At 48.7% G+C, this 22230-nt stretch overlaps 1 protein-coding gene across 1 annotated transcript in view; it reads left to right on the top strand.

Moving 5' to 3' along the window:
- Positions 1-21744, top strand: part of ASTN1 (astrotactin 1) — a 322407-nt gene extending 300663 nt beyond the window's left edge. Inside the window, exons 20-22 of the mRNA XM_019646368.1 lie at positions 4852-4952; positions 14400-14583; positions 18396-21744. Of these exons, the coding sequence (XP_019501913.1) occupies positions 4852-4952; positions 14400-14583; positions 18396-18633 (523 nt within the window). The 3' untranslated portion in view covers positions 18634-21744. The remainder of the gene's footprint in view (positions 1-4851; positions 4953-14399; positions 14584-18395) is intronic.
- Positions 21745-22230: the final 486 nt, after the last annotated feature.

The raw sequence follows: 22230 nt of genomic DNA, 5'->3' as shown, positions 1-22230 counted from the left end.
GTCCGTGAAACTGGATTTATCATGTATAATAAGGGGTCCGTGATTCCTGTCCTGTCACTAGATCACAGCTGTTAATTAGGAATTTCAAAGTTCATATGAGTGTGAGGCTAGCATAGGGGTCTGTTAGGAGAACCAAGCCCTTACCCACCCTGAGACCCTCCTCATGTTGGCCTGATCTGGCTACGTTTCCCGTTCAAAGACCTGAGGCTGATACCTTCTCCTACTCTGACATTCTTGGGAACTTGCTCTCTTAGGTTTTGTAAAACATGAACTTTCTGTCAGCGTTGATGATTGAAAAAGTTAGAGACAACTCATGGGGCTGAGGGGAAGAAAACAAAACAAAACAGCCATCCTCCGCTAGGTGGCGCTACAGATCGCAGGAAGAGGGCGTGTGGGCGGACCTTGGCGAGACCTTCCTCTGCACAAGGATCTAAGGAGAGGAGCCCTGAATTAATTGTTGAGAATACATGGGCCCCAAGCCTGGTTTGTTTCTAACCACTACGTGATTGTAAGCGAGACACTTAACGTTGTTGCAACTAGGTTTTCCTCTCTATAAAATGGAGGGAGGCAGACTTCTTACGGGGTGCTTACTACACATGAGTGCCTTGGGAGCCCTCCCTGACCCTGTGGGGTGAAGGTTATTGTTCCCATTTTATAGTTGAGCAAACTGTGGTTCAGCAACACTGAGTACCTTCCCCAGAATCACAGAGCTGGTTGTCTGGGGTGTGGCAGCGGGTGGTGAAGGACTGAATCAGGGTTTGCATTTTCTTCAGGCACTGTGCCTCATGCCCCAGCCGCGCCCGGCTCCTGGAAGGATCTAGCAGCGTGATCTTAGTACCTCGCATTACAGCACAGAGCTCGCTCTTCACCCAGAGTCCACAGAGGTGGAACTGCATTTCAGCACAGCTGGCTGACTTTGTCATCCTATGCGTTTTATTAATGTATTTAAAACCATTATCCTGAGAAAGGTCCACCGTACAAAAGCAGTTCAGAATCCCTGGTTGAAAAGTATCTTGAAGTGTCCAGTCCAACATCCTCCCTTTATTTATTTATTTATTTAGCTGAGCCATCCTGCCACCTGTTGGCAGCTCAGCGGCAGCTCAGCTCAGGCCAGACTTGAACCGCTGTTGCTCAGAGCTCAAACTCTTGAGCGAGCTCTTAACCAACTGAGCCACTCAGTCAGCCCTCCAACATCCTTCCTTGAAAGACAAGGAAATGGAGGTCAGAGTAGGGGCAGGGGCAGGGGGAGGGGGAGGGGGCGGCTTTCTAGCCCACCACCCCTTCACCATGGCATGTGCTCACAGGAGAACCCCTCCCTTTGGGGGCTTGTGACAGCAGACAGGTAATTCAGAAGGGAGCTGATTCGGAGTGGTCAGTGGAAACCGCCACACTTGGAGGGGAGAACGTGAAAACAGTGAAAACAGTCAGCCCCTGACAGGAGGCCCGACGCCATGCATATCAGGTTTCAGGCCTTTCAGACCCAGCCTTGGAGCCTAAGCCAGGCTGTGCTGATACACACACACACACACACACACACACACACACAATGTCAGTGGCCCCACCCGTTCTCCAATGGCAGGGAGAACCATCTGAGCTGCGCAGTGGTGGAAAGGACCAGAGAAGCTTTGGGTGAGGCAGTAAATGCACCTACAGAGCAGGCCTTCCTAAATGACTGCTCGAAGCATTTCCCCCATGAAAATGCGTAAAGTGCTCCCCAGGCTTGCATACTAAAGATAAGCTGGCAGCTTCTTCTGTGTCACTTGAAGCCCCAGGGCACTGAGGAACGGCTGTTAGGTCAAGCATTCCCTCTACTTAGAAGGTTCTGGGACACTCATATTTGTCAATATGTCCTCAATGAAGTTTAAAAAAAAAAATAGGTTGTGTGAAGCATTTCCTAACAATTTGCTTTGCTATTAAAAATATTGGGTTGTCGGAAAAGTCATGATGTATTTTTTCCGTTTTTCATTGCAAAAATGCATCATGACTTTTCCAATGACCCAATAGTAAGGGCCCAGGACCCTCGATTTTACACTAATTACCCCACCAGAGTAATGTGAGAATTCATTTAAGCACCTGCATTTTCACTCCTGTAGAGTTTAACTGGAACTTAAGAGTTTAGATGGGACACAAAGCAAGGCTGCCCGAAGGAGTGGGAGAAGGCAGGGTGTGGTGACAAGTAACACCATCCCAGGCGTGGAAAGAGGGAGTCCATGTGACAGCCAATTTGGTACCTGAGGCCCAGACATTTCCCATCACAGCCCAGGGAAACTGCTAGAAATTAAGGACCAGGGTTAAATAATGGTGGGTTGCAAAAGATGGCTGGAATCCAGCCACAGACAGTCTAGGGCAGGTAGCAAGACTCCAGCCCTGACCTGGAGTTCCAAGGCCACGCTCAACACCCTGGAAGATAGACAGGAAAAATCAAAGCCCAGCCATCCGACAGAGGCTGGGGCACTGCAGGCTGCAGCTCAGCAGTGTGACTCAGGAGTGTGGCTCAGACGTGGTGGTGGTGGTGGTGGTGGTTTGTGTGTGGGGGGGGCGCGGCTGGGGGAGGAGGAACCTCATGCTGAGAACTGCAGCCCAGGAACCAGGCTCTTGCAGAATCTGCCACAAAGATCAAGAGGCCCACCTCTGGGTGGGGAGATGGATTTCTACACATCAGGGTCTCTATTGTCAGGATCTGCAGAGAGAGAAGGGGGCTCACTAGGACCCTAGAGGGCAGCCCAGCTGCACTGGCGAGGCAGCGTCAATTCTGGGACTCGCCCTTCCTCCTTGCCAGCAAGGAGGGAACACGGGGAGTGAAGGGGGTACTTCTCCTGTGTGTGGGAATCCCAGGCCATGAGGTGCGGGTCTGCAGTCTTCCCCGCTCCCTCTGGGCCCGTCCCTGAGAACCATAGCTCAAGATGGTCTGCGGCAGAGAATGGAGTTGAGGCCCGGGTCATGGGACAGGACTCAGAAACAGAGCAGGTGACAGACAGGGCTGATCTGATGCACTAGCTTCGGGTTTGGTGGCCTCAGTCGCAATTCTAGAAACAGCACCAAGAGGCCAATCAGGTGATCTGGGACCATAGGACGGAAGTTTTTGGTGGCTGTCATTGCTAGGGGTCCAGGCAGCCTCGTCTGTGGGACTGGGTGCTCAGTGCCCACTCAGACCCAGGCAGAGAGGGACGTTGGGAGGGAAGGGTGGCAGTCCCTGGGTTTGGGTCCAGGGTCAGGATGGGAGCAGGACCCAGTATGAGGCACAGCTGTGGATCTACACTAAGGCACAGGACACAAGGCCACGGCCAGCGGGACTGACTGAGCTACCTGTGCAGATGAGACGGAGCCGAGCACCTAGTCCCCTGGTCCCGATCTGACTAATAACGAGGGGCTGGGCCGTCCTGCCAGAGTCTACAGGTGTGGTCTGCACCTTCGAAGTCCCACCAGACCAAGGTTCCCACGGGGATGGAGCCTACCTGTGTGAGGTGCCCATGGTGCCAGCATGAGGACTTGAGAGCAGAGAGAGGGGACTCACACAGGCCCTTACACTCACCGTGCTCTGGGCTTCTCTGTGGGGAGTGGTACATGCAAGGTTGTCTTTACTGACAGAATCATTAGGCAACTTCCATCACGTTTCTGCCTCACTGACTCAGCTGTCTCTACCTGGGCCCTCTATCCTGACAGCTCTCTTCCTGCCTATAGCTCTGCCAAGAGGAAAGAAAGTTCAGGGTTGCCAATAACTGCAGCCTCCCATGGCGACACAGCAAGAGCAAGGAACAGAAAGGGAGCATTAAAAATTTGCTTTAGACTCAGGGGGTTGGCGTGAGAGGCCCTGGGCACCGACAGCAGCGGTTATGGTCATGGTCATATTCAAATCCCTCTCAGTGCAGAACCTGGAGCTGCTCTTTTGTCTCTCCATCCGGCTCCATCGCCCAAGGCGGAAATTATACGTTCAGTCTTCATCCTCCTCCCGGGGGTAGGCAGGGGGCTCTCAGAACCGCTTTCATTGTCACATCACTCGGTGGTGCATTTCCACTGTGGACTCCTGGTCCATGGTGGGTAGCATCTCAGTGGGTCAGAAAGAACTGCCTATAGGAAATAGAGCCCCAGCCTCCAGGACCTAAAGACCCCTCAACTCTGGCTGTTTTACTTCTGACTTAAAAGAGGGAAATTGTCCTCAGTCCTTTGTGTAAAAGTGTCAACCAAGCACAAGACAGGACGGAATAGGATTAATATGGTTTATGTGATGTGACTGGGCTCCAGGTCCTTCCAAGCATCATCTCATGTCATCTTCACAATGACTTCCAAGCTCTTTCATTATCATCCCCATTTCACAGATGATGGGAAATAAAGCTCAGAGGAGTTAACTCCACATGGTAGGAGCGGAGGCTTCTAGACCCAACTTCTAACCACCTGTTTGCATAGATACAGACTCCTGCCCTCAGCTGAGTGGTTGTCAGAATGTAACTGGCATCAGAATCACCTGGAAAGCTTGTTATAGCACAGATTTCTGGGCCCCATCTCTAGGGTCTCTGACCCAGCAGGTGTGGGTAAGGCATGAGAACTTTCATTGCTGTCGAGCTCCCAGGTGGTGCTGATGCTGTCCGTCTGGGGACCTTTGAGAACCAGTGCTGTATGCCATGATGCTTTCCACCAAATCCTAAACCCAAAGCAGCAAATTACAACTCAAGAGCCACCAAGAAGCAGTGAGAGGCTCTAGACCGCACACCTTGTGACCTGGGTGGTGGCATTAAATGCTTAGCAGGGTCGTGAGAGCAGCCAGGGGCAACCCCTCCCCCCATCCAGCCAAAGCTGGGCTGTCAGCAGGGCCTCCGGTTCTCTCTGATAATGACACCCTCTCCTCCCTGCCAGGTTCACCCTGTGGGGAGTGGACAACACAGGACGGCGCTCCAGGCCAAGTGACGTGATCGTGAAGACCCCTTGCCCCGTGGTGGATGATGTCAAAGCCCAAGGTAAGGGGCACTGAGGCCCGCGGGTCTGTGGGGGGTGCCCATGGACCTCCCCTTGCCATGACGAGTGAGGGAACGAGAAGGTCGAAAGGAAGTTCAATGGTGAAGGAGGCCACTGAACTGAGACTTCAAGGCCCAGCTGAGGAGCAGCACCCTTCTGGGAATACACCTCCACCTTTGCCTCTGGTGCAACACTCCCTGTTTCCCATTATCCCACATAGTCCGGAAGTCAAGGAGCCAGTAGGAGATGCTGATGAAAGCCCCAGGCACGCGGCGGCGTGGGGCGACACCAGCTGCTTAGTCCGTGCGGAAGTCCCCGTGATCTCTGCGCTCGGGATGCTGATTGGCTCACTTACTCCTTTCATATTTTTTTGTATATCTGAAAAGTTACTTTGAATTGAAGCACAGAAAGGCTTTAGAGTTGAAATCAATTGCTATACCATTCCGTCCCTTGACAAAATCCTTTTGCTACACTTTTTGGAGTTATTATGGACCAGTGCTTTGGGAAACAGTTGTCCTTCTTCAGTGCACCAGATCAGCCCTCATCAATTAGGAAGAGTTTGTCTTCAGTCCATTTGTCTCCAGTATCCATTGCACAAAACAGCACACTTCTTGGGGTTCCTTTCCTCATGATGCTCCCTGGTCTTGACATTGTCCCCCATTCTAGGGCTTATACATCTCCTCCATAGCCAGAACTTAGCAATCCTGGGCACCACTTCTACAGGGATCTGCATGAATTAAAATGACCTGGTCAACCACTAAAACCTGTTCGGTAGAACCGACCTGATAGTCTTCACATGGAGATACTGACTGATTCTGGAAGTTCAGGTTGTGCACGTTTCAACAGGAGAAATATCATGGCCACACTGGCCTTCTGGTACCCCTCAAATCATCTTATGTATGGCTCCTGACTCCAGCGGTATCAGGTGGACCACAAAGGACGCCACCCCATAACACTCAAGGGGCGACATCAAGAGGATGCAAAATCACAGGGGGAAGAGAGACCTAGACCTCCTTTAAGGAAAGTCACAGATGCTGAGCACTTCACAAGTTCCGAAATGCTTTGCACATCCACTGTCTCATTGAACATGCTTGGCATGTTCAGGGCACTATTCTCTGATCATCGTAACACTCCTTAAAACTCTCCTAAGGGTTGCCATTCTTGTGACAAAGATAAAAATATTGAACAGGCATATTGAGGGCTGGAGCCAGCCGTTTCCATTTCCACCACGGAGCCTTTGCATATGTTGGTCTCATTAACTCAAATGCTCGCCACTCCCATCCCTTTCAACTGATTAACTCCTCTCACCCTGCAGATCTCGGAGCAAGTGTCCCTCCCTGAGGACAGAAGGGGTCAAGGGACATTGCTACATGTCCTCATAGCACCATGTTTCTTTCCTTCAGAACATGCATCTCCATTTGTCATTATAATCATGTGTTTGATGTCTGTCTACCTCAATGAACAGCGAATTCCATGAGAGCAGGGTCCTGGTTTCTATTTGACCACTATTGTGTCCCTAACACTTAGAAGGCAGAATGATGTTATAGAAAAATGTAGACTCCGGAGTCAGACCACCCAGTTGCAAATTCCTGCTCTGCCATCTAGGTGCTTGACGTTGAACAAGTTATTTCACCTCATGCCTCAGTTTATGAATCTGTAAAATGAAATGAGGGATAATAGTACCCTAGATAATAAGTTTCTGCTCTGAATTAAATGAGTGAATTTATGAGAAGTGTTTAAGTGCCTCTCTCATAGTAAATGTTCAGTAAATGTTAGGGAGTATACATTCTGGGACGGTGACCCTCACTGTGAACCTGACACAGCTAGCATCAGGAGCTATAAAGCTGATTGGAGGGGTACCAGCAAATCAGCTTTGCCACAGTATTTCTCTTCTTGACACTACCCAACCTAAACTTCAGCACCAGGCAATGTCTCATTAACATGCAAATATATTAATATGCAAATGTTACCATTAACCATATCTGCTTTCTAATAGGAACTCAATAAGTATTTACTGAATGAATAGGATATTGCCTCCATTTTATAGATGCAGAAATTGAGATTCAGAGTAGCGATAAGCTGACTAGAATCACAAAGTTAGCATCCTACAGAACCCGCTCTCCGATTCATTATTTGACATCAGTTCCCATTTGGCCTACGATGTTAAATGAGATATATTTAGAGGGTTATCATGTAAAAGACTGAAAACCTTTCTTTGTCTCTGAATACTGATGAAGAAAAGACCTACATTAAAAAAAAAAAAAAAGAGCGTTCATGTTAGATACCAAAGCCTTCTCCCTTTCAGGACTATTAGTGTCCGCTGGGATGTTACAGTAGGATGGAGACCTTTAGGCGTGAGACAGATGTGCTTCTCCCTGGAGCGGGTGCTGCCTGGCTTATGGGGTATGGACTGCATGACTTTTGAAGGACTCTGAGGAGTGAAAGCAGAGTCTGGGGTTGAAAACCCCCAGATGAGCAACTGTGTGGGGAGGACCCATGGCACCCTTATTTCATCACCTCTTGATTTCTTACTCTACTCGAGAGAGGAGCAGCTGATGAGGAAACACCCCAGCTATTTCTGTTTTGGGGAATTTGCTGATATCCTTTCTGCAGTGGTGGGCACCTTAGACTTGCTTGCTGAATAGGCAGCAGGCTGGTGGGACATTAGAGAGGCGATTTGAAGTTGGAGCGATGCAGCATGACGTTGCCTGTAGGAAGAGGTGGACAGAAGCATCTCTGACATAAAGAGTGGCCAACATAGTCTAGTCTGCCCAGGAGCGGCCACTGGGCTGTTTCTCTCTAGAGCTCCTTTGGGTTAGTTCCAGCCCCCAAAGTGTACCAAGCGGGGCTTCCAACCACTTATGCTCCCTGACAAAAGGGTTTCTGAGATCCCAGCTGGGAGCACGAGAGGCAATTTCATGCTCAGAGCATAAAGTACAATTCCCGAGTCCTAATCTCCTTCAGCCAGGAAGGAGTCCTTCCTTACAGGGCACAAATGTGACTAATGACTTGTGCTAATTGAGGGTAGCCTTGCAAATTAATACAATGCTAGCAGTTCTACCAAAAAACCATATGCTTTGCCTCCTTCAGACCCAGATGGTGATCATAAATATAACTCACTTGGGTCTGAGTTTAAACGTAATAAAGAATGGGAATTACCTTTTGAGTGACCCAGAACATGACTTCAGCTTCTAATTATCTAGCAGGAAGTCAAACTTGATTCCTTAAATGAACTCTTTTTCATAAACTAGGTACTTTCTAGGAAGAATTCTACCACATCATGACACTAAAGCTCTCATGCAAGTAAGTTTCTACCAACGGTTTACCGAAACCACCCTTCCCCCAGTAGGAGCAAGCCAGTGTCGGCAGTGAGGTCACCCTCATCTTTAGGCTGGCCGTGGTCTTCCAAGAGTTCTTCATGAAGCCTCACTAAGCGAAGGCTAGCTCTCATCCATTACTCCCCCAACATCCATCCTCCTTTCCTGACACCAAACAGAAATACTCATCTATTCCTTCATTTGCTTCTAACACGGCCATGTATTGAGCCCTGGTGTTAGATATAAAAATAATTACACCCAAAATCTATTCTCAAGAATTTTATAATCATGAATTTTTCGCATCACACAACGTATAGTAAGTGCTTACTAAATACCTGCTCTAGGCATTCTGGGGGCAAAACCTACTGCCCCATGGAAGCTGTATTGTAGCAGAGGGGGCAAGCAACAAAAAAACCAAGAGTAAAATAAATAATATTTCAGATGGTAATATATGTTATGGAGGCATAGAAGCAGGGAAAAGGGACAGGAAGTCCAGAGGGTAGAAATTTAAGGAGAGTGGTTTGGGAGGAGAGTGAAAGAGGAAGACACGCAGATATCGGAGGAAGATCATTTCAGATAGAGGAGTGGGCAGACAGAGATCCTTGGCATGTTTGAAGGAGAGAAAGGAGGTGTTTGTGATGGAGAGGGCTGGTGAGAGGGAGGGGAGTCGGAAAGGAGCTCCAAGCAGCTATGGGGGAGGTCCCTGGGCCTGGTCCTCAGAGTAGGGGACAGCACTCTGCCTGGGAAGGAGCTAGGAAGCCCTGGGGGACTTCGAGCAGAAGTGTGACGGGCGATTGGACTTAATGTCTTACAGGGTATTTTGTCTGCTGTGCTAAGAACAGACTCCAAATAGCAGGTCTAAGGCGGAAGGCGGGTGAAGAGTGAGACGGGAGTGGGGGTTTGATGTTTTGAACTAAAATGATCATCGTGGAGGTGATGAGAAGCGGTCCAATTCTAAATTATTTCGATGGTAGGACCGAAGGGACTTGCTACCTGGTTGGATGTGGAGCAGGAGAGAAAGGAGAGGTAAGCCAGTCTTACCACGCATTGTGAAAGAGAGATGCACAGTGGCTGATGGAACACCAGCAGGCCCACCTAGTTCAACTGCATGTGGGGTTTCCCTGGCAGACCCCCACAGCCTGCATGAAGGCAGAGAAAAGGCAAAACACAGAGCACACTGGCTGAGGGGACCAGCAGCGGGCCAAGTGAACCAGGTCCAGTAGAGAAGGAAGTCAATACAGGACAGATGGCTGCCGTGAATGGGAGAGCCAAAGGGCCTGGGGTTTCCATCACTGAAGAACAGGTTTGACAGCAGTGAGACGTCCAGGGACTGTGAAAGGAGGTCGTACTCATAGTATGCGATATTAGGATGTACTGTTTCAAAGACAGAGGCGTTCCCAGGCATGATGACGGGTATTTTGGAAATTGGGGAGGGGGGTGGTCTCTAGACTTAGAGACCTCTCGTTTGGAAAATGAAGTCACCCAATAGGTGATAAAAAAGAAGATGGAGAAGATGAACCAGATACCAGATTCTTCCATGGACGCAGAAGAACGGTCAGGAAGTGAGTAGTGGGAACAGGAAGAGGCGGGCGAGTTTATAAAGGGAGGGACTTTTACATATGCACAGAGAAGTAACTGCCAGGGGTCCGGAGAGGCCGGGGCAGAAGAGCGGGACCCTCTGCACTGCGGAAAGGCTTCAGGTAGGTTTCATCCGACACAGGCATCAGGGAGGAAGGAAGCGTATTGCCAAGGTCAAGGGTGAAGGGAGCGTTGATGGTCGTGGAATGCTGCTGCTCCCAGGGGAAGCGAGGGCAGTTTTGAGAGGATGAATTAGCATCGAGCAGTGGTTCTCAACGTGCGATCCAGACCAGCAGTGTCAGCATCACCTTGGAACTTGTTAGAAATGCGAGCTCTCAGTTCCCTCTGAGACGTACTGAATCGGAACTCCAGTGGGAACCCACCGTCGGCATTTTCACAAGCCTCCCAGGATGAGAATCAAGTTGGGTTCTCAGGGTTGAGAATCATGGGTGTGAAGGCCGCACAGAGCAGCGTGGGGAAGAGGCGGAAGGGGAAAGGACAGCAGGAGGGGGGGGGAGGAGCTTGCAATTTGGACGGTGCTCAGGAAGACAAAGATATGAGGCCATTTGGGACTCGTCATCTTCAAGTTTTCATATGGAATTCTATGGTCAGTTACTTCATTGTGGGGACAGACTGAGGTCTCAGGTAGCTCCCAAGGAACAATGACAGTGATGACTCCGGATTTCCGTTGAGGAGACTTCTGTTATAGCTGCCCAGGAAGCCGTGGGCAGAGGTATAGCCACGTCCCAGGATTCTCAGCTCCTGGTAAAAAGAGAAGCCGCTACCGGGGGACAGGAAAACTGACTGCTGCCCCTGGAGCCACCCGCTCATTGAAGTAAGACTTCCTGCCTCAGTCTCTTGGCCGCCTGTGTGTCAGCCGCTCTCTCACATGGCACTGGGAAAAGTGTGATCTAGTAGAAAAGTGGTAATAATAATACAAAAGTAGCATCTACTATGGTTGTCCGATTTTCCCCCTCACTCACCGCATTCCAGACCCCAGGGTTTACTTGTTGTTTGCAGATTTGCCGCCCGCTGCAGTTTCTGAGCTGGCACTTTCTCTCCCTGGCGGGCTCATCCCCAGACCCCTCCCTTCCTCCAAGTCTTGGCTGGAAAGTCCTTTTTTCCACAAGACTACCCTGACCTCCCTATTAGAATCACAATGCCCCCCACCCCCCCAGCAATCTCAACCTTCCTTCTCCTGTTGTATTTTCCCCACTTTATAACACATTATATAGCTCACTATGTATTATGTTTTTGGCTTAAGTGAATGTCTCCTACTCCTAGGCTGTAAGTGCCTAAAGGTGAGAATTTTTGTCGGAGTTTCTCACTGGTGTAGCCCAAGTGCCTAGAAAAATTCAAGCACATGATAAACACTCAGTAAAAATGTTACTGAATGAAGGAGTAAATGTATGCTTTCTGTGTCCAGACACTGTGTCAAAGAAAGCTTTACACTTAATATGAAATATACTTTCTGTCTCACAATAATTCTGAAACATATATATTATTAACTATCACGGAACAAACAAGAAAACTAAGACCCAGAGAGGTTAAGTAACTTGTCCAGTGCCACACAGCTAATATAGTGGAACCCAACTCCATTTGATGCCAAGGTGCTTATTCTTAACCATTCTCCATGGGTCTAAAGGCTTCAGTCCCAGCCCTGTTCATTTATTCTGTTGCCTGAGAGATCTTGGCTCACTTCTGATAACTTGGTTTCCTTTTATAAGGTGAGGCTGTAGATACAGCTTCCCATCTCCTCACCTGCATTTTAGCTGTTTCGGACATCGTGCATGTTAGAGAGGGGAGACAGATGCCTAGTTTGGGTAACTCAGGACTTGTGTGAAGCTGAAATCTGGGTACAATGATAACTAGAAACGCCTTGTATTCTTTTCTATCCTTTGAGTTAGTGAATTCTTGAGATGCTCTGAAAGCTAATGAAATAATTTCTCTAAATTCTCTCAGTGGAGACAGGAGAAGCCAGCAATACTCGCGTTCTAGGAGCCTGACATATAGATCGTCCTGAATACAGCATCCCATTTATTGATGTAGGCTTTTCAGCACGCCCTGGAGTTAGATTCTGTTGGTTTTTGGATATTTGTAGAGGAACCTCGGCCTATCCCATCTGGTGTCAGCCACATGGGCTGCTGCCCCTGGGATGCACCAGCCTTCTCTAGCTGGGTATCACTGTTGTGTTCTGAGAATAGTAAGTATGCCAGAAAACAGCATCTCTGCCCTCACTGTTCTCAGCAGAAACTCACAACCAGGGCCTGGGGCCTGGGCTGCTACTGCCTGTTCCCAGAATTAAGAACAGATTGATATCAGTAAAAGGGTGGGAGAGGAACCCCAAACCTCCCTATTGGGGTTCCAGTGTGATCACTCACATTTTTTCTTCCCGGTCGTTCTCCTCTCAGTACCTACTCCCTGTGTCCCATTGAACACAGCGCAGCTCTGACAGCAGTCCCTTTCTTCTTTCTATCTCAACTCCTAAAGTGACAATACTCCCTGCACACCAACTAGGACTTCCTCTCACTTGGCATCTATGGGCCAACCAAGGCAATGTCCTCTACTAGAAACAGCCACCCCAGAATTGCATCCCCTAAGACTGCCTCCTGTATCTTAAATCCATTAAACACTACCATCCCCTGAGCATCGGTGCAAAAGAGCAAACGAAAATGGACAAAATGTTAAACCTAGAGTCCAGCCCGCACTGGCTCTGTGACCTGGGGCAGGTACCCCTGCCTCTCTCTGAAGGCCCTCCTTTGTAGACCAGGGACATTCATACCCATCTTGCAGGGGTGGCTTGAGGATTGAAATTCATGTGTGTGAAGTTCTTGGCAATCGATATGCCTTTATGAAACAAAGGGGGACACCATAGATCTGTATTTTCTAAATCACTATCACTTTTAATCTCTTGATCCTGTTTTAATAACCAGGGAATTTTAAAATCCTGAAAATGCAAGTGGATTTCTGAACTCACACTATTTTTAATGCAGCTAAAGTTGGCAGCTCCCAGAATTTGGTGGCTAAAGAGTGGGCATAGCTGAGGATAGAGAGAGAGCACTGAGAGACCCTCTTCCAGAGTAGATTCAGATGGCTCCCGAGTCATGAGTTCCATTCACTCGGCTAATAGTTTTTGATCGACTGTATTGTCTGGCCTTGGGCTAGCCACTCATGACAATGAGGTTCTTGTCCTCACTGGCAATAGGCCAGATAGGAAAGTGAGGAAATGATGGCGGTGTCTGGGTAGAGTGGGTGTAGGAATGTATTTATTCCAACCCAGGGAACTCCTATAGTGATGACTCTATCATTACCAGCAGCCCTGAATTCACGTGGAATTGTGACAAGGAATCAGGTAGCTATGCCTTTAAGCTGACGGGCCATCAAGTGGGCAAAGTCTGGCTTAGAAACCTATAGACTTAGTTTCTTCACCTCCAGAGCTAACACGGGACCCAAGACAGCATTGCTCACAGATCTCAGTTCCCAGCTGTTTCAGAAGGAAACGTAAACAAATCTCCCTTCTGACAGGTTTAATGAAAAAACCTTTCATGATCCAGTGCTTTGCGCTCCCTAGAAAAACTGCCAACACCCTCCAAATTCATTGCCCCTCTGCCACATCACCAAGCTCAGCTTAGCGATGCATGCCTTGGAGGCAGAAATGTAAAAGCTATAAATTAAACTGAAAGCTTACTCACTTGGAACTGCAGAATATACTGGATTCAATGCATGTGTCACCACAGATCTGCAAGCGTGTCTTCGTATCTGGTCTGAGCAGCCCTGGCGAGGGCTGCAGTCATGGATCCAGGTTGCTTTTGGCACCGCGGCTGCTCAGGGTTCCTCAAGGTGCTCGAGGCAGGACCTGACAGCGCCTGCCTTCATCCCTGAGCCAAATGCCTGCCCCCCGCTGCCCAGGGTGTCCCTGTTGCCTTTATAAGACCCACTCGGTACCCAAGCACATGCAGCCTAGAAATGCAGGGGAGCTAATGCCTCGTGGGGCCAGTGTAAAGCCCCGTGGACCCGTCGCAGGGTGGGGCTGGAGACAAAGTCTTCGCCCATCCTGACCGGGATGGACCAGTGGAGATCCAGTAGCTTCCTACATCCTCTGCTGCAAACACAGCCACCGGCTCCTCAGTGCACTCCCTTCCTTTGGCTCTGCCTCCTTTCTGGCCGCATTTCCCTTTATCCTCCCTCCTGCTTCCCTGGGATCGCATTTGCCAATAAAGTATTCATCTATGAGCTTTGGCCTCAGGCCCTGGATTTTTAGGAAACATGGGTAAAGACACAGAATATTATAACTGGAATTGACCTCGGAGGTATTCTGTTCGAAGCCTTTCATTTTATAGAAAACTAAAACCTGATGGGGCAAAGGGAAAGTGAATTACTCAATCCATTTCTCCATGCTCTAGGCTCTGTATTCTGTAATATCATACACGTATGTGTGCATGTATAGATGCGTGCACACACACATGCATGCTCATGCATACCTATCTGCCTATATACATAATCATTTATATTACATATAGAATCTTATTTATTTGCCTTGTCCGCCCTCCTCAGAAATAGCGGACAAGATCTACAATCTCTTCAATGGCTACACCAGCGGAAAGGAGCAACAGACGGCCTACAACACCCTCCTGGACCTGGGACCCCCCACCCTACACCGAGTCCTCTATCACTACAACCAGCACTATGAGAGTTTTGGAGAATTCACCTGGCGGTGTGAGGATGAATTAGGCCCCAGGTAATCCATAAACTTCACTGTCTCTTTGTAAGACCCCAGCTGTTTGAAATTTTGTACCTTCTCTACTATAATAACGTATTCACACATTTGCAGAGCTATCCTGCATGAGCCTAGGTGCTTGAAGAACTAATTTCTATGCTTTTAGGCAGCTCAGTTCATACACATTAGTTTTGGATAAGCTGTATTGAAGTAGTCAAGTCATGAGTGCATTTCCTGAACTCTGAAAAAACTTTGGCCCTTGACCTGTTTTAACCTCTTCTTTATCATGCTGACACAGCATTCCAAATGCTAAAACCGTAGGAGCCAAAGGCTTCATCTTGTGAAAGAAACTGAGGAATTTTATGGAAGAGGTTATCTAAAAGTATTTACTGCATATGAACTTTGCATATATTATTTGCATTCTACAGATATTTTTCTAGCTCGATTTCGTTCTCTTGAAAGACAACATGGGGGTAGTCAACCACCCACCTTACCCACCTTGACATCTATCTCAGCTGAAGTTAGGAGAGGACAGTGTCTGCCACCTTTCACTGGCCCCCAAACTACTACTTCCCCAAACTCCATACCCCCTGCTTTTAGATTGCACAACCCAGATAGAGGTCGTTGAGAGAGAGAAATGGGGAGAATGTGTAGAGATAGCATCTTTTTTTTGTTCCATTGGCTGTATATCGCTCCTTTGAGAAAAACAGATCTGGAAATACTGGAATTTTCAGATAAACAGGGTGAAGAGGCTTTCACATGGAATGTCAGTATCTATATGTCCCCCAAATAATTTAGGAGCTTATGAAGAAAAACAAAATGTGGCAAGGACTTTGAGAATAGGGAGAAATAAAAAAGAAGAAAGAAAATCAATGCTGTTGTATCCTCTAGCGCTGAAAGAGTTCTTGCACTCCAGGCAACAGGACTAAACAAAACTGTCACCCAAAAGTCATCCAATCCATCTGACTTCTGGCCAAACTGGAGGGAGACCCAGCCTCGGCATGTATCCTCTCATGACCCGAAATGATAAACTTTCCTAGAAGACCCCTGTTCAGAACATTCCCCCTTATTTCCTTTCTTTTGAAGGAAGGAGAAAATTTAGGATTATTGGCATTCCATAAATGATACACTGATGTTTAGAAAGGGTGGTAGTCCTTGAACAAACAGGTGCACTGCTATGCATCAGGACACAGGGAAACTGACAAGGGACTTTCAAGTTGTTTTGTCTCACTTTTGGTAAAAAGCCAACCCTGAGTTAGAAAGTTAACACATATTAAGAAGTGTCTCCCCTGCTCCATCCAAACGTTATCATACTCCTGCCTTTCTTATTACTAATATCATCCGCCCTCCCCAACTCTCTCCCTTCTGCTGCTCCCTCTACTCCCTCCTTCCTTTGTGCTCCTCCACCCTCTCCTCCTCTCTTTCCTCCTTCCTCTGACATTTATTGCGTGTGTATATACAGTTATCTGTGAAGGGACAGAGATGTCACAGTTTGAATAGCACGCACATTTCATATATCATCTTCATTTCCAAGGACATCTGGATTGCCAGTTCCTCTCTTGTGTTATAACTCAAGAGTCAGAGGGACAATTCGTTAATGAAGAAAGTGAGCCGGGAAAGACATGTGGACCCCACTGCAAAATAAGGCCCACTGCTGGCTCTACACTCTTTCCCCGAAACTCTCCTCCCAGGAGACCCTCTTACGGGGTTTTCATGGCTGTACAGAGGTTGCGGGGGAAAATGTCTAGTTTCATTCGCTTGTGGAAAATGAAGTTTTACTTGTCAGTGTCATGGATCTCAGGGAGAACCACAGGAAAGAAAAAGTCCTCTGCCTTGAGATACATCAACCCACGTTGGATTCAGGTGTGAGAATGAATAGGAAGGGGTCTGTTGGGTACCTACTTCCTGTGAGTGGGCAGAAAGGGTTCCCTCAGGTCAATCCATTTCCATTAACATTCCTGGAGGCCCCCAGGTTGAGTTGAGGGTTGAAGTACTTGAGGAACAACATTGGTTGCACTGCTATTAAGAAAGAAAAAGGCCACAGGTTCTGAGATGGTCAAGGGCAGACCCACATTAATTTTTTTTTTAAAGTGAGCAATGAAAGTAGCCACAAAGACCCCACGGGCTAATGAAACCCACTTGTTGGAAAGGTCGGCTAAAATGTGTTCCTTTATCTGTTTCTTAAAGATGATAGAGATGCTGTTCCTCCTTCATTCCGCTTTCCTCCACCTCCCCAAAATCTGTCAGCAACTCATGACATGCAGTAGGATAGATTAAGAGGATGGGCCACCAAAATCCCTATTGATGGCGACTTTTGGAAAGCCTGCTTGGCAGCAGCTGATAGACAGAAAAGGGACCATCTGCATAAGATGGCATTTAGTTGGCAGGTAGAGTGTTTGATTTCCTCTGACCCACCATCGAAGGTGAGGAAGTATGACTGCCCGTGTGATGACCTCACACTGTCTTAGCTCCTTGGCTATGCTAACGAAGGTCAATGCCAACGTCATCTCTCAGCATGTCCTCCTAGGGATGCAGTGAGCTCACCCCTAGTGATACTCATTACCAGAACAGAAGAAGAGGCAAGCCACGAATGCCCTTATTGTTCTTTGAAAGCTTGTTCTGCATGGTGTGCAGCCACTTCCATTTTCTGGAAGGAATTGTTGATTAAATGCAGAGATGGTTCCTCGCCTGAGAAAGTTAGTCTAGCAGTTGATAAGGACTGCAAGAGTTTTCACTGAGCTTTCCAGAATAGCATTTTACAGCTCACATGAGTGTGTTCCAATAAGAGAGCCTTCCTCCGTGGGTCTCTGGTTACTGGGTCTTTGGAGAACATAGTTGAGTGAGGGACCTCTGCTCCTTCACACCTCCTGAGTGCTCAGAGTCAAAGCAGTGAGGGCTGACAGCTGGCCATCAGGTGGTCCCTATCAGCAGAAACAGGGGCCAGGAGGAAGCCCACACACCTGTGAGTCAGAGGGAGGTGAGAGCACGTTTCCCCAAGCGGCACGCGGAGGCGATCACACTCTGTGCTTGGCCTGGAGGGATGACTCCTTTCTAGTGCATGTGAACTTGGGGAGACCTCAGCGCCCTCTGCTCCTTTCTCGGGGATCTGCAGCAGCTCAGGTGCCTCTCATCACCTCCTTCTCCCACTCTTGCTTGGGGCTCGCTGGCGATGTCTTACGTCCTTTCTGAAGGAGAAGCCAGAATGGAGCACGAGCTCCCTGGAGGTTAATTACGTGATGTGGACCACTGAGTCTGCACTTTCCCCAGGACTGGCCCTGTGTCAGTGTGCACTGAGGACATTATTGTCCTCATCCTGTCACACTCTAATTACCTCCATACAGGCATAATTAGTTGCATCTGATATCCTCTGGAGTTCAATATATCCGCTGCTTCTACTAGGTTCAGAAATAGCCTTGAAAAGGGAAAATTCAAACACCTTACTTGTCATTTAATGATGATAAATTACTGGCTTTAAAGAAAACTGATTTGATTTGTCTTTCAAAATGGCCAATTCTATGATTTTAACAGGACAGACATTTTCACTAAAATATTAGTTATTTTCTCTTCATTTTTCCCTATTGCATTTTGTTTCTCTGTTTTACTTGGTGCCTGCTCCACTTTCCACGTGCATCCTATGATCCCTTCCCTCTCTCCCTCCCTGTCTCCCTTCCTTCCTTCGCTTGACAAATATTTAGGGAGGACCCTCAGTTCTAAGAGCCAACGATAAAACAGTAAGCAAAACAGACCGGGCTCTGCCGCCTTGAAGTCGACCGTCTCACACTGTTTGCCTTTCCCTCCTTCTCTTCTTTCTCGCCCCCTTGCTTGATCCCTAGGAAAGCTGGCCTCATCCTTTCCCAGCTTGGGGATCTCAGCAGCTGGTGCAACGGACTCCTTCAGGAACCCAAGATAAGCTTGCGACGCAGCTCCCTCAAGTACCTGGGCTGCCGCTACAGTGAGATCAAGCCCTACGGACTGGACTGGTCAGAGCTCAGCCAGGACCTCAGGAAGACGTGCGAGGAGCAGACCCTGAGTGTCCCCTACAATGATTATGGGGACGGCAAAGACATCTAGTGCCACGAGGCCAGACAGCGGCTGCCAAAAGGAAGCAGAAGAGAAGAGGGGGACATCTGGGTTGGTTTGTGGGTTTTTAATATTTTTTAATGGAACATTAAAACCTCCACAGGCACCATCGAAACCAGGGAGGAACCCATCCTTGTTCCCTGCAGAGCTTCTTCGTGTGACGCCCTCCATCTGCACGGCCAGCACACCTGCCGGCCAGCGGCCTCGGGCAGCACCAATTTTTTTAGGGAATTACTTTGGGTCTTGTTTTGCAGTTGATTTGCTCTTTCCCCCCCCCCCAAGAGGTTCATCAAAACGCTCGAGAATTCTGTTATTCTCCCCATGAAAGCTCCATCAGGCCGAGGCACCCCGTGCTCCCTGAGATCCTGAGTTCCTTACAAATGGGGACAGAGATGAGGCCAGAAAGTGGTTAGCCCCGCCTCAGGCCCCAGCCTTAGGCCGCCCCTCACTCTGGGAGCCTGGCCCGGCTCACAGAGAAAGACAACGAGAAGGGGCAGGTGGTCCCTGTGTAGGTCCCCTCAGGCCTTCCGACTGCCAACTTCATACCTCACAGGTGAACCCTGCCTCCCTCTGGGCCTCAGTGGGTTCCCTGGATTATTAGCCCCTTCCCCATGTTACAGAATGAATGAAATCTCCCCCTGGGAGGTGTCTGTCCTCTCCTCCGGACAATAGCATCTTTAAGAGGCAACTTAATGCTACCTGTCCAGTGCAGCTTCAGAGTGGTCTGCCTGGGAGACGAGTTAGCAATGCACGGTCTGGAAAAGAAGCGGGATTTATTGTTGTTGTTTTTATAAAAAACAACTCCTGCTGAGTCCCAGTATACATGACTCCTGATTGTCTAGCGTGGGCAGCGCTTGCCATGTTCAGCGAAGGCTCTTGGCTGATGTCTGCCCTGGTCCAGGAGGGGTCAGCACTGCCACGTCAGTGTTTCAGTGAACAGAAGTTATTACTGATCACAAAAAAATGCTTCTGTCCTCTCCTCCCCGCCTCCCCACTTTGCTAAATTTGCTTAATTATATGACTAGTTTTGCAACTCGTTTTTCTGGGGGAGCATCACAGGAGGGTTCTCCCATTTTCATCCCCCCCCCTAGTTGCCAGGGAAAGCGGAGGTTTTGTGTGGGCACGCGCCCCTGACTGCGGGTAAGGGCTGGCTGCCGCTTCTGCCCCACTGCGCGAGCACTGGCACGGGCATCGGCGGGCACCCGGCTCACGGGAAGCCCAGCCTTTCTGAAAGCGCTTTGCAGAGCTGTGGGGACCAGATCTGGCCCTGGCTGCCCCACAACTCAGAGGCCTGAACACACACCTTCAGCCCCCGTGCCCTTCACCTGGCTCCCCGTTGGGAAACACTAGAATAAGGGCGGGAAGAAGATGTGAGGTCCATAAGGCCACCCCCTGAGCTATATTGATCTTTTTCTAAATCGTAACAATGCCACATCACATTCACTGAGTGCTGACTGTGTGCCAGACGCTGTGCTAAGCACGTTACATATCACTGAATTCTCACCCCCCCCCCCGCTGCCCCAAGTACTGTTCTTAGCTCCATTTCAGTGACGAGGAAACCGAGGCAAAGTGAGGATGCACAGCTTGCCCCAAATGCCTCATTTATGTTCTGCCTGAGCCACAGTATGAATTCAGACTGTCATACTCCAGAGCACAGGCGCTTAACCCCTCTGCCACTCAGTTCTGTTTTCAGTATTGCCTGAGCAGGGCTGCTGTCCCAGCTGTAAGCTCCATGAGGGGGCCTGCCAAGAGAGTTTCCCCTTCCCCACGCCTCCATGGTGCAGTGGTGCCCGCAGTGCAGCGGGAGGAGGAACCAAAATGCACCCTAACTGCAGCTAGAACCCCTTTGGGACTTCCAGTACAGGCGGTCCCCGCTGGCACCTGGGAGCCAAGTTGTGCCAAGGCCACAAGCACGGGTTCCTCTCACTCCCCTCTCTGCATCTTTCCACAGAAAGATTGGCAGTTTATTTCACACTGTGGACTGCCCCTGTCTCACAGACTCCCCCACTTCCAGAGCAAAGGCTAACAGAAAACAGCCATCCCACCTGTGGTCAAGGTTAGGGCCTCAGGTAAGACACCTCAAGGCACAAGTTTCATCACCAGAGAGGAAGCTGCCCTAGACAGCTGGACGCCAACCAGGGGGGCGGCCGAGCTGAGAGCTGCCTTGGCTGCTGCTACCGTGTTCTGCCTTTTATCCGAGTCTGCACAGAAAACAAGGTCCACGCAGCATGAGTGGGAGGTGCCGAGGCTGTCGCTACCTTCCTGCCCCCGCGGAGGGCCAGGGAGGGAGGACAGCGAGTGGCATCAGGGTCGCCCTTTTATGCCCCCCCTTCTGTTTTATCAAAAGAGGCTCATTGTCGCCCTGTCGCCTTCTGCCTTTTCCCTGCTTTTCCTGTCTGTGACCTTTCCTCCTTTATCCCTTCCTTCTCCATGATTCTCTTCCTCCCTCAGTGTCCCCTTGTGCCCGCCTCACTGCACCCATGCACATGCACATACATATACACCGACACACACTACACACACACACACACACGGCACACAACCGCTATGGCTGGGTCAGAGTCTCAGGAGAGCGTCCTGAGGATTTAACTGGAGGGTTTGTGCCCAAGAAGACACATGGGTCATACCCTAACAACACTTCGCGAAGCTTGCGTGGAGGAACCTATCCTGACTACAAAGGGTGATAGGGCTGGACCAGTATTAAACCTCAAAGTTACCAAGCTGCCAAATAGGTCTTAAGGGGGTTGCTTATATCAACCCGCACACTCCCAGCTCTGGGGCTCCCAGGAGACCACTGGTGTTCCCTCCTGAGTGGACATGACCCATTGTACTAGCATTAGACCTTTCCCTGAGTGTGCAATCATTTTCCATGGAGTTTGGTCCACCCATTGTTTTTAGTTAACCACACTTCTTGATATTCAAATGTTCTATTAAAAAACTGAAAGTAAAAAAACAAAAAAACAACACTTTACTACTTTAGAAGGAAGAAAGAATATAATGTGACCAACTTCAGGTTTGGCAGTATTGTTTAAAAGAGAATCATTGTACGATTATAAAATATGGAATAATCAACTCAATAATAAACAGAGCTGTTAGTAAGTGTTGGGTGTGTGGGTGTTGCCTTGTATCATTAAATAATCTGTCATCGGCTTGGACCAACTGAGGAACTGTTAAAGTTTTAAATTTTAGATACATAGGCTTTATAGCCTGTCATCTTAACTAGAAAAAAGAAGTTAAATACTTCATAGCAAATTATAAACTTACAATATTACTATGTAGTGATGATTCTCATTGTCTCTCTGCCACCTTCTCCAAATAATTAGCCAATGAAATGTATTTTATTGCATATCTGCTATAACTCGGACACCATTGGTGGCCAGCTGGTACACCGGTAAGACAACAGGATATACTGGGGCAAGTTAGATATTGAGCCCATCATATGAAGGTGATGAAAACTATGACAGAACAGGGGATGCTCTGGAAGTTGCTGAAATGTATACGTTGGGCATCTAAGAAAAACGCTGCAAAAGGTCCTCCCTGCCACTTTTCTGTCTTGCATTCTGTAGACGACTGGGGCTAGGCAGGCTA

Source organism: Hipposideros armiger, unplaced genomic scaffold (genome assembly GCF_001890085.2).
Source record: "Hipposideros armiger isolate ML-2016 unplaced genomic scaffold, ASM189008v1 scaffold_6, whole genome shotgun sequence".
NCBI lineage: Eukaryota > Metazoa > Chordata > Mammalia > Chiroptera > Hipposideridae > Hipposideros > Hipposideros armiger.
The sequence above is the reverse complement of the archived record's forward strand: the minus strand, read 5'-3'. Positions and strand labels throughout refer to the sequence as shown.